The 13,482-nt window shown below is 41.8% G+C and overlaps 1 protein-coding gene across 1 annotated transcript in view; it reads left to right on the top strand.

Moving 5' to 3' along the window:
• Positions 1 to 861: 861 nt before the first annotated feature.
• LOC308383502 (double-stranded RNA-specific editase B2-like) overlaps positions 862 to 13,482 on the top strand; it is a 37,867-nt gene continuing 25,246 nt past the window's right edge. The window contains exon 1 of the mRNA XM_080861515.1: positions 862 to 994. Coding sequence (XP_080717641.1) covers positions 904 to 994 — 91 coding nt within the window. The 5' untranslated portion in view covers positions 862 to 903. The remainder of the gene's footprint in view (positions 995 to 13,482) is intronic.

Raw genomic sequence — 13,482 nt, 5'->3', positions numbered from 1 at the left:
CTGGGTCCAGAGCTGGACCACTGACATCAGTGACTGTGGGAGGAGCTACTCCAAGAAATTCACCAGCAATCTGCAGATTTTCATCACTCTTAAATTACTTAAACAAACTGTTTTCACACTCCAGAAAATTTCAGGGGAGTCACGTCTGCATATTTTCAAAAATTGTCCTTTTCTCATGTGAAGCACACAGCAGGAGGGAGTCTGCTTCAGCATTCGTGTAGGAGCCGTCTGGATAGAGCATGTGGGACGCGTAAACTCAAAAGCAGCACATTGTTTGGACTAGATGCTTCTCTCACATTGGCTCAGTCTGACATCACACAGGTTAGAGACGGGCTGATGTCCAGTGTGACCACATTCTCACGTGCACCTCAGTCAGAGGATATGTGGAACAGTTCAGCGGAGCAGCTCACGTGATGTTCAGTCCTCAAACAGCTGGTTTCTCTGCTCTCTTTCCACAGTCCAACGACATGCATGATAGGTTAGTTGGTGAAAATGATAACTTTGAATCCTCTGACCACATGCTTCAAATGTTCTTCATCTTTCTCAGAAACACTCATATTCCTCTGTTTTCTCCCCTAACATCAATATTCTGATGCTTATGTTTGGTTGTAGCGTTCAGACACTAGTTCAGCGCCTCTGTATGATTTACAAAATGTGCCACTGACCACCAGCTGATGCCACCAAACTCAGTGATGCTGAATCACAGCCCTTTCTCTCCTCGTGATGTCACAACCTCAGCAGTCGCCCGCCTCCTAAAGCCGGCAGCGGGAGAGAGAAGTCAGTCACTGTGCAGGGCTTCCCGCTGCAGAGCTGCACTCTGATTCATTTGTTTCAGACCAGCAGAAGAGAAGAAGCAGCAGAAGGACAAACTAGTATAATAACAGAGGAAAAAACATCTCCTGAATGGCACCGGGGACCTGCAGCAGAAACATGGAGCGGTCAGACCTGAAAGGAAAGTCTAAGAGGAAGAGGAGGAGGAGGTGCAAAGGCAAAGGTGAGTCGAGCAGCTGTGATTGTTAAACTTTATGTGGGAAACAGATGATGATGCTGACAGTTATTTGTGGCAGTATTCAGTGAGCTTGGGTCTTTTTTACTCCACTGATGAAATTCTTACACAGGCTTTGTTTTGCTTTGCCGTTAGAGTTACTGCATTACATTACATCACTTACAGCGAGTGCATTTAGGAAGAGATGTTTTACAATTTACCACAGTCCACCTGCTGTATTTGTGAGTTCAAGAAGAGCATTTACAGGAAAAATAACGCTTATTGCTTTAGTCTCTGCGTTTGGTGATGATTTCAAGTGTTTGGTTTTCTGCTAACTTGAGCTTTGATTTGGTTTTGTCCTTCGCTGCTTCTCTGTCTTTATGTGGGGATTTTCCTGCTGTCTCTGAGTTTTGAATCCTTGTTTGGGTCTTTCTTTGTTTTTGGATCTTGTTTGTGGGTCCTGGCTTGGTTTTGTTATTTTGGGGGTTAGACTGAATTTTAGCTGCAAGCATAGTTTCAGAAATAGTCAGTTGTTACCACTGACAGACCTTTTGGGCTGTTATGAGACTTTTTTAGATATGCTAAATCCCACATGAAGGTGTAAATAAAAACGAATTTAAAACTTCTGGACACCTGGATATTAAGAGCATGTTACAGGGATAGAGCTTTCTAGTTGAGGTTTAACCAACCAACAGATGGAAATTAAGTGGAAATCACTGGTAGTGTGGCCGAGTGGTCTAAGGCGCTGGATTAAGGCTCCAGTCTCTTTGGGGGCGTGGGTTCGAATCCCACCACTGCCAGGCTTTAGTGGCTCCACATGTTCTCCTCCCAAGCTGTGAATTGAGTTTTTAAACTGGTTATATACTCTGCAAATTCACATGAGAGGAGTGGGCTTGGCAGCGCCTAGCCAATCTAAAGAAAAAGTTTCTTCTGTCTACAGTAACTGCTCCCTGTGATGGAAATTGCTTCAGTTTGTCAGCACATCAAAGTGAAATGAATTACATTGAACAGGTTTTTGTTCTGTCTTCTAGTAGCTGTAGTTCCAACCGGGTAAAAGAGACTTAAATGCAGATTAGAATCACATATAAAAAAAAAATTTTTTTTACCTGTTGCCAATCGACAACGGTACCGTTTGCCCTTCATTCACTGATTTTAGTAAATTATGGCTTAACAATCTATATGATACATACAGCATGCTGTAAGGAAAACAGTGATTTTAAACATAAACGCTGAGCGTACCCTGCTCCTGAAGGTTTAAGTTTGTATTCTTTCAGCTGCGGCGTGTGAATAAAGATTAAATATAAAAGTGATTTCATACCTGTTGATCTTGAATCTGTAAGAAATGACCTTCCTAGTACAGAAAACCCAGGATTGATCCTGAGGTTATCCGGATAAGATCCTGCTTCATAGTACAAACTTCTGCTGTGGCGACGCCTTAAGGTACACAGACTTTACAGGCTCTACATCAAGCGGGTCACTGACAACCTGTTATGAGGAATGGATTTTTGATATATCAATAAAAAAAAGGCTTCGACCCTTTGCTCTGCTAAATTTAATATAGCATATTGCAAAAGCATTGCTATATTATATTTGCATTTGCTTAGAACACAACGAACCCTAGCTCCGACCCTAAGTAGGCCATGGTGACCTGGTGGATGTGAATCAGTCTTATTTTGGGATTGGAAATTGAAGCACTGATGCAGACACTGGGATTGTTTCTCCCTCTGGAGCAGTTAAAAAGTCAGGGATCATCTCATCTTATTAACTGCAGTCAAACTCAAACTTCAGCTCCAAATGATGCTAAAAATGCTTTAGTCATCCCTTATGGTCCAGTTGGTTTCTGAGTGATTAAGTCAGGTTGTGCAAACTTCATTCATCTTTATAGCACTGGAAATCGCTCATTTTTAAGCCCATGAATAAAAACTTTACGTGTTTTTATCACCATAATAATCTGCTCGAAGTGCCAATGCTAACACATATATATAGCAACAAATGCAAATAGCCTGAGCTAAAGAGTATTTATAACTGGTTATTTGTTGGTTGATGTGTTGGATTCGATTTTATTAAGATCCGTGTGTCTGAATGACAGAACAGCGAGATGTCTGCGTGCAGGTTTAATGTTCCTGTCAGACTGATGACAAAAAGTCTTCCTGAGGTTTAGGAGCTGGTGTAAAAAGCCAAATTGGTGCAGTTGCTATTTAACCACATGACATCAGTCAGGACATTCACATATCTGCCCTGGTGATTGTTGTTTTCAGCTTTAATTATTGTCATCTTCAGTTGGTGGATGTCTGCAGAGAGTCTCAGGTGTATGCTCCCTCTCTGTCTCCGTGGTTCAGACTCTCCGGAGAACCCTTTCTGCTTGATTTGTTTGTTTGCTGTTTTTGCTCATTCATTTCTGGGCTCCTATCAGCGTTTATAGCTGTAACACAGGATGAGCCAAACCCAACTGCTGATCAAGCAACAAAAATGTGAACAATGCAAGCATGGCAGCGCGGTGCATCTCAGGCATGTTAATCAATTAAAGAAACCAAAGACGAGATCCTCTGCTGCCAAAAATGAAGATGTTACAAGAAGAAGGAGTTACAGGAATACAGCTGCTGCCACGGCCGACTGCGACACCATCACCTCCGTTCATCGCCAAAAAAATAAACACTTGTGAGGAAGGACAGAGGCGATTGTGACTCAAAAGTGTCAATGAAGTTTTCAGTTTGCTCCTTTTTCCACTTTCTGTGTCTAAGAAGTCCCAACGTGCAGCCAAAAATGTTCACTTTCTGTTTACTCGTGTGAGTATAAATGTCTCATCAGGATATGAGCTCCGATAATCATAATTACAGTGGTCTGACCAACAGGTCAGCCTTTTAGGATTACACTGGCATTGTTCTGCACATGATAATCCTCGGTAAATGCTGCAGATTACTCCATGATGGCCACGGTATTAAATCCAGCAGTTATTCAAAGTGCGCAAAGCCTTTTCCACTTTCATTAATGACCCGTTGGCCTTTTTTGTGCATCAAAGCGTGCCCTCTACGAAAAATAAATGCCTCCAGAAAATCATTAGTCCCCACAAATCCCACTATTTTCGGACCACAATGCACTCAGCTAATGCTTCCACAGTATCCAACAATGAGCCGTACTTTAATGCCAGCTGTCATTTTAGAAACAGAAGGTGGGATCTTTTTCTCAAATGGCAAACGTCTCCACTTACAATGGAGCTCTGTGAGCGCGCAGCAGGAGGGAGACTCGTGTCGTGCGACTGCTGTGCGCTCAGTAATTCAGCAGTGTTTGAGTTTCTCTGTTCTTCTGAGACTGTGAGCTTCTAGACAGCTGGATGTATAAGCAAACTGTCACTCAAACAAGTAAATGGGGAGGGGGAAAAGAGGAAGTAATCACATGGGATTACCAAGCCTTTTCTGTTTACAGTGTTACAGAAACATCAAATTTAATTTAAAAGGAAGTTGAATGTTTTTCTGAGATTTCCCGTTTTCCTTTAAGTCTCTTATAAAGTCTTTATGTGCATTAAAAGGTGAGAGAGTTCAGAAAACACTGCTGCTGAACTCTGCGGGAACATTTCCACATGACTGGCAGCAGCGGCTAGTTTGGCAGAGCCGATTCCTCCCTCACAGTTTGGTTCAAACATGAACAGCCATTACGCATCCACCCATATGTGTCATGGTCCTGGGCCATGTGGGCCCAGTATTCTTAGTTTTCATGTATTTTTGTATTTTGTTCTTTATTTAGGCCATGCTTCCTGGGTTGATCTGTTACGTTGTTCCTTATGTGTTTTCCCTTCGTGACTCTTACCCCCTGTGTGCCCCTCTGTGTATTTATGAGCCCTCGTCTCTCTTTGTGCCTTATTCTATGTTTTCCCCAGCCCGTTATGTCTGCGTTCTCCCCGTGCTCTCTCTCCTCCTGTTTGAACCTCTGTGTACTTCCTGCTTTACTTTGCCCATCTCCCATCAGTGTTACGTTCACTCCTGCCGTGTCTTGTTATGATTATCAGTGTCACCTGTGTTCCCCGTGTGCATCCACTTCCCCTGATCATCCCTCATGTGTATTTAGTCTCTGTGTTTCGTACAGTCTGTGTCGCGTCGTCTGTGTTCCCACCCTCCGTGTTTCCACGCCCGGTCTATTGTATTCCAAGTCATAGCCTTACCTTAGTTTATTCCCAGTTTAGGTTTCTGTTTAGTTATTGCTCTTGTGCTGCCCTTATTCTGGTTTGCTTCTTTTGTATTCATCAGCCACAATAAAAGGCTCGCTTTTGTTTAAGTTCACTTCCTTATCACTCGTGTCTGCACCTGAGTCCTCCACGCACTCTCCACTCGGTCCGTCACAGCGGACCGTGACAATATGTGAGGGTTCACGTCGTATTTTTCATCATCGGTTGGGTGAACACGAGGCTCCGCGCACACATTTGTCTACCTTCCAAATCATGGTGAGAGCACAGACCCGTTTCTAAAAGGTGCTGGTGACTGCATGGTGGACTGGATGTTATGTGGACTGTTGTTATGTTCTTAGTCATTAGTTTCAAATCTTACTGAATCCAACATCCATCTATCGATCCGTTATCATCAACTTATCCAAAGCAGCAGGCTAAGGAGGATATTCACGACGCCCTTCTCCCCAGCAGCGCTGAACAGTCCCTCGTGGCCCCCAAGGCCTGATCTCACCAGCAGGTTCTGGGCTTGCTCCAAAGTCTCCTCCCTATTGTTGTGTGCTCAAGAAACCTCTACTGGCTCCTTCCAACATAATGGAGTAGTTCTTCTCTTAGCTCCCACCGGGCGTCCAAGGTCCTCAGCCTGTCAGCCTGCCTCAAAGACAGGGAAACTCATTTCAGGCACTTGAATTCACAGCTTTGCTCTTTCTGTCATTTTTTAAGATTGGATGAATGTTTGGAGCTCTCTCTTCACCACTTTAGCCGAGTATAATGCCTCCAATACTGCTGATGCACCAATCCACGGGTCCACCTCTCACTCCACCCTCCCATTAGTCATGAATAAGACACTTGAGTATCTTGCTTTGGGTTATTTCTCTTGCCCAACTCATAATGATGATGCTGGATATTTTGTTCCTTTTAAATATTTTTATTTAAATGACTGTTTTAGCCTAATGAGAGTTTTTTATGGTGTGGAGTGAAGGTGGTGGAGAAGATGACCCAATTAGACAAGAAGTGAAAGCCAGGGAGGGATACACAAGGAAAAACAATTCCAAAATAAAACAGGAAGATATGATAAACACAAGGAGAAGACGGAGGGAGGGAAAGGCTGGAGACACACAAAACATTAAAAATCAAAACAGGAATAAAAACTCAATAAATCCCAAAAAAATCCAGGACCATGAAATTTATAAACCGGTGGGTTTCATATCGATGACATCTGTTTTTATTACACAGATCAATAGTCACACATGACACTGAGTACTGCACCGTATTGTAGACCCCTAAATAAAGTCCTGAATCTGCAAATGAGCACAGCCCCGTGGAGCAGCACTCGCAGCTTATTCACCTTTTTCTGTCCCCATAATTAAGGCACTCAGCTGTCACCTATATTCCTCCACAGGGAGGAGGTTATTTTGAGATATTTTACAGCAGTTTCAGGAGATCAAGCGAGGCAAAGTAAAAGTCAGAGAAAAGAAATAATGGGAAGCACAATTATGTCAAAAGATGCGCAAAAAGCTCAGAAACAGAGAGACAACAAAACCAGCAGGGTAGTTTTCAGCTGCATCGGAGTTCACCTTGAAATAAAAACATCAGTGAGTTGATTAAAGAGGAAAAAAAATCAAGAACATGTCAAGAACTTTCTAGATGCAAAGCCGCTTCATTTCAGCTCGTTTATTACAGCACGCTGTGAGGACCCTCTGAGCGCAGACTGCAATGAAATTACTTTGTTAATCTGGATTTGTATCTGTTTTTTGTCTGGATACAGATGAACTTTTTGGGGGCATTTCAGTAAAAATAAACTGCCATTTGGCTGTAAAAAAAAAATCCCCTTCTGTTGCCTTTTCAGTCAAATTAACAAACTGTCATTTGTTGGCTGCAAAGTCTCGTTGGAGAAATGATTTGATTGTCCTGCTTTTAGCGAGGATTATGATTCTCCGACATGCGACAAACAGCTGCTGTCTGCTACGGCTCTGTGTCATGACGTGGCGTGTGTTTGGCTATATTTGTATATTGGATGCGTTTTGGATAAGTGAGCTCCATCGTGCAGTCAAACTTAGTGGGGCATGTCAGTGCGCAATTTCACTGATGGATTCTTCAATCGCCACACTTCTCTGGGGCTTGGGCTTTGTGAAACCATTAGCAATATGGTTTGTGCGCCCATTTAACTTAATTGCAGGGATGCTCAGCGGGTAAAGTGTGGCTATAACTCTGCAAGCGTTAGGGGTCCCATCTTCTCTGCAGCTTGGAAGGACAGCTGAGTTTTGATCCCCAGTGGGGCTGAAGCAGTGACAGAATAAGATAGTCACTAATATTTTTATTGCAAAATCCAGAATTCTTATTTTTAAATTGCACTTTTAATAGTAAATTATAAAATAAAAATAGCAAATGTGATTAACTTCAGGCTGACAGTGCTGCAAAAAGTATTTGCCCCCTTCTGGATTTCTTACGTGTTTTTTTGTCACACCTGCGTGGTTCAAATGATCAGACAAATGTTCTTATTTGACAACAATAACCCGAGTAAATACAAAATGCAATGAGATGAGATGCAGCGAGAATTCCAGGGATTTAAGTAAAGGTTGTTGAGTTCTGGCAGGTAAGTGAAGATTAATCCTTTCCTTAGAGGAGCAAACCAGCCTGAGACAGCAGGTGAGTACTAAACACAAGAGGAGGTCTTCAGCCAACCGAACACGAGACTGCAAGGCAGAAAAAAGGCAACGTTAGGAAGCACACAAGCATGACTGAGCCCGATCACCACAACAATCTGGCAGAGAATGGCTGCTCGAGCAGGTGCTCAAGTACTGGCAGGTCATGAGCAAATCAGAAACATGTGTGTTGGCTGAAGAGCAGGAAACTGAGAGACCCTGACAGTTGGTGGAGTCCAAGAACAGAGGCTTGGACTCTAGACTGAGGCAAAGTGGAAGTCACAAAATGTTAAATTCTGTTCGAAAAACATGGATGCCACTGTTTCTAGAATTAAGAGGAGAGGGAGCATTTGGCTTGTTATCAGCTGGTATTGGAGGTCATTAGTACTTATGGAACTGGCAGCTTGCACATCTGGAAAGGCACCATCAGCGTTGAAAGGTATATGCAGGTTTTACATCAGAATATGCTCCCATCCAAACGACACGTGTTTTAGTCGAAGGCTTTGCATCAACAAAACGATGCTAAACCAGCTGAAAACATTTGGTGCAGCGTGAAACAAACAGAACAAACAGGACCCCTGAGCAGCTGGGTTCAATCGCATTCTGCCTTCATTTAGATTTTACACAGAGTCCCAACTTTGTTACAATTTGATTTGTATAGACACAGAAATGTAGGCTGAGACAACATGCCAGTTTGATAGAATTTAGGATCATATTTTAAGGGAACAAGAACAATAACATAGTTGCTACAAAAAGGTTGTGTATGTATTAAAGACGTGCTTCAGGGGAAGACAAAGATTTTAGATGCTTATAGAATAAAACTTTAGGCTCTCCTGTTATCTGTGCACAGTGATCAGAGACATCTACAAGGAATGGTGATGATATTTTCCAGAGATCTGATTGGTCAGTAGGCGGTGATTTCTTACCTGATCTTTAATCTAGAGCACAACAACACTGCTCCAGAGATTATATCTGCAGCATAAGTAACCATGGCGATGTAAGTATGACATAGCAAGAAGTAAACCGTCTCCATAACAGCGAACACCCAGGGTTAACCCCGAAATCACCTGGATAATCCTGCTTTGTAGTACAGACCTGTGGCTGAGTTAAAGCAGCCAGACTTACCCTGTGCAATGACCCCAGAGAGGACTCAAACACAGGACCAGGCAGTCAGAGGAAAAGCACTAAATCCTACTCTTTAATCCAGGCTAATGTCAAAAAGTCAAAAGGGCCAAAAATCTGACATAAACATCACAAGGAATGCGACTGGGACTAACAGGATGCAAAAAATACACAGAGAGAAAATGGAAACACGAGGAAAACGGTGGAAAACTTGACTGTAATGAGAATGAGACAGTCTGATGGGGAATAACGGGGAGCATCAGCTGATTGACAGCAGGTGAGGATGTCTAACTACAGTGCAAAACAAGCAGAGATTACAAATTAAGTCAGGACCCAAACCGGCCCCAGTTAAGACCAAATGTGGCCCAAAGATAAAGACGCTCTGCACACTTTAGCCAGATGGTTTATAAAAAAAAAGTCTAATCTACAGAAAAAAATGATATATTTCTTTCTTACACTGACAGCAACATTAGATTTAACCCACTCATTTCTCTGACTACACTTGGGCCTCGATAAACTAACAAAACAATTAAGCGATTCTCCAGCTGTGAGCCAACAAACACGGCTCACAGTGAGAGATAAGCACCGCCTAATCATTCAAACTGATGAAGTGACAGCGAGTCAGCAGGCGAGGGCATTAAAAGCTGAAGCGAGGCCCATTGGAAGCAGGCAACAGGCTGCCATAGATTACTGCTGCCACTGTTATTGTCTCTCGTTTTAGTTTCATTGCACATCACCGTATGTTTCAGGCAATAATTTCATCACTCGTTTCCAAATAATGATCATCAGCTTGTTGATTTGAAAGCAGACGTTTGTTCCCTGAGTGCGATGAGATGAGACGACGTACTGAACTAAACTTAGGCCGGAGAGAAGCTTTGCAGCCTGTTCTCGCTGTGTGGGGAAGAAAATGGTATCTGACATGGATCTGTGGTGAAATCGCAAACACTTAGCTGCAATGTTTTAATTAGACAAAATGGAAAAATGGGTTTGAAAGCCAGCACAATACATTTGGAAAAATGCAGTCAGCTTGCTGCTATTTATTAAACTTTAGATAAAGATTTTAAACTGTCTTTGTGCTTTCTGCTCTTCTTGACTGCCTCAATATCATCAGTGAAAATATGCAGAAAGGGTCCAAAAGCATTTTATCCGGATTTTGTAGATGTGTTTATCATTTTTAATGGAGATTTGACGCTTGGTGTACTCACCAGGATTTCTTAAATTCGAGTGAGAAGGATGAGATCAAGAACCAGTCAGAAAATTCCCAAACCAAAGAACTGTGAGGTACTGGACTGACACACACACACATATACCTTCAGACACCAAGTGACTTTTTGCACAATACTCAGTGTTTTGCACATTTCTGTTGCACTGTTGTGTCTGTATCGCTCTGTTCTGTCTGGTGTTGCACTCTCTTTGTTTTGATTTTTTGCAATTTTTGCACACTTGCACTTTATCTAGTCCTGTGTTGATTGTTTGTTATATGTCATATGTAGCACCATGGTCTTGGAGGAACGTTGTGTTGTTTCACTGTGTGCTGTACCGCTGCACATGGTTGGAATGATAATAAAGCCACTTGACTTGACTTGACTAATGAAGCTAACACAGAGCAGTCTGGATACAACTGTAACTGTGTGTGTTTAATTCTTTTAGGGGGTAAAAGTAAAGACATTACTTTTACTGCAGAAGCCACAAAATGTTAATGCCCCAAAACCCAGTTTTTATTGTTTCTGTCATGAGTCTTATTTGAACAAATGTCAGAGCAATAGCATCAAGAAACAGCTACAGTTTATTTTCCTTAAAAAATTAATTCAACTTTATATTTTCATATTTTTCACCTGGTTCTCCGTCACCTGCAGTGACTCCATGTCTCACCCACAGTGGGCCTTGCCCCACAGTTGGAGAACCACAAAGTTAATCACAGTGGTGCACATCCCAAAAAGTTGATTCTGTTCATCTGGATGTAGCGTTTGCAGTGGGAGAAACGTTTCATCGCTCATCCAAGTGACTTCTTCAGTCTCAGCTGACTGCAGGTTTCCCCAATCTTATAAACAGTACAGTTGCACAATGACTGAAACCAGCCCACTGAATGAACAATGGGCTGTGAGGTCCGCTGCTTGATTATTAATATGCAAACTGTCATGACCATTGATCAATAGCCATGAGTACCATTCACAGAGTTCACAGCTGCAAGATGGTGAAAGATGTACCCTTAGGCCCCCTCATCAGTTCAGAGATGGTCTTTTACATAGATGGTCTTGGATTTATTTACCTGGATGATTGAGCACACATCAAGACACAGTGGTGCACTTTTTTTTTCAAAATGTGAAAACTGGTAGTTTTACATCTAATAATACCAAAAGTTTTCATTGCATTTTTAACTATTTAAAATAATTTACTGAGGAGGAAACACTGTATCTTCACCCCTTTGTTCCCACAAGGAAGCCTCAAATGGTTATTCTGATTTGACAACACATTTTTATTTGGGGCCAGTTAGATTTTAGATTTCTTAGTTGATGTGACAAGACAACACATACTGTGTCTGAACCACAGCTTCCCACTACCTCATGGGTACGTGGGTTAATCTGGACATGGTGCCAAAAAGAAGCACTTCGCTGTGAGCAGGATTTGAACCTGCGCGGGAAGATCCCATTGGATTTCAAGTCCAACACCTTAACCACTCGGCCATCACAGCTGCTTCCTTTTGCTTCTTTGCTTTAGTTTTTGCATGTATTGTGACACCACCAACTAAATCATTTCCACTGATTTCTGCAGTGAATTTTTTCACTTGTCTCTTTGCATTGTCTCCACCTGAATCTCACCTTTTTCACAGCACAGCTTAGGTTTGCAAAGCTGCATTTAAACAAACCACCTAACCCTTTTGCACAGACAATGTGCAATACTGTGCTAGACCTTGGAGGGGTGATGATCTGGACTTGCAGTTTTTGAGGCAAAAATGAACTCTTCTGTATACCAAAGTCACATGAGAAGCCATCTGTCTGACAGTCAAAACGTGGCCAAAATTGAGTCATGCAACAGCACAATGATCACAAGCACAGCAGCAAATCTGCAACAGAATGGCTGAAAAAAGAAAGAAGGTGCTGCACTGACTGAGTAAAAGTCCAGACCAGTGGTGCAACCTTAAGCAAGTAGTGCACCAACAGCCATACTTGTCAAAAAGATCTTTGGCTTTAAGTTCAGGCATCTACAAATACAGCCTGAAAAGATTGTGATGATATGTTTGGTCGTGGTTATATCTACTAACGACCCAATCAAAACGCAGCGTGAGACATGCTGATTAAGACGTAGCTCATTTGGATAATGATGATGATGTGTAATATCATCAAACGTCTAGTTTCCAATTCTGTATCCATCAAACGTAACGTCCTACAGGTTTTTAGATCGACGTCGCACACTGAAGTGAAATCGCAGTGTGCTCGAGCCTTCAGAGGCAGATGGCTGTTTAACCCTGTGACGAACTGTACAGAGACTTTGACCACAGTGACTCACCTGCTGGTGGACAACAGCGCCGTGCTACGTTTGTCATTCACTTTGGTGCGTTAATCGCTGTTTTTCTGTAACTTTGTAGGAGTATGTGTGGGACGTGTGTTTGTGTGCATCTGTGTGAACAGCGCGCGTTGTATGCAAATGTTTAGCTCATTGGAACATGCTGTCAGCAGTTTGCTCTCTCAGCCCGCCCACACGTGAACGGAGAGCTGATCAAAGCTGGAGGCGTTATCACAGCAGATTTTCCTCACAGGTAGATAAAAAGGATTTTTTTCTACTTTGAAAATCTAATTTTTTCTCAACTCTATAGTGTTTCTTCTTGTAATGAGCAATGAATTAGGTCATGTTTGAGCTCAGCTCTACTGTGCACACCTTCTCTTATCTCCTATAAACAAACTCTAAAATGAACATTGGTGGGATTTTAAGGAGGAGCATTTTGAAATCCATTTCATCGTTCAAAGACGCAAACAGTCTCTTTCCATCTTAAGAAACATAGAAAGAGACATCAAAACTAATCTTAGGCAACACTGGAATCTGTAGAAGCGCTCTTTTTCTACTGGATAATAAAAGAACTGCAAACTCTTCAGCATTTTAAAGGACAGTGACAGTTATCACAACTTTAGCCCCAGCACCAAAACTCAAGACTGCGCTGCTTCGGTTAAAACATCTCATATTAAATTAAACTTCAGCCGGTACACTGGACCACTAAAACAAACTTTTCTGTTCACGAATGTAAGTAAATAACTTACTTACATTACAGTTACAGTTATTACAAATAACTTACTCAAATTATCATCTTAATCAAAAATAACAAAGTGCTTTTCTATTTTTTTTTCTTTGTTTTGTGAAATAGTACATTTGATAATTCATGAATAACAACAATAATTAAATTTTACTATTAAAAATTACAGAAACATAAAAAATATATTGGTGATTACAATAATATAATTAATAAATACAGTATAATGATTAACATACTTTTGAAACAGCTTGCACATTTGATTGGTTACAAAGTCACATGTTGTCTCCATGCAGGTCCATTGATTTGGACCTACATTCCCTCACTGAGC

This window comes from Rhamphochromis sp. 'chilingali' (genome assembly GCF_963969265.1).
Source record: "Rhamphochromis sp. 'chilingali' genome assembly, chromosome: 16".
NCBI classification, from domain to species: domain Eukaryota; kingdom Metazoa; phylum Chordata; class Actinopteri; order Cichliformes; family Cichlidae; genus Rhamphochromis; species Rhamphochromis sp. 'chilingali'.
Note: the sequence above shows the minus strand (reverse complement) of the source record. Positions and strands in the feature narration are given on the sequence as shown.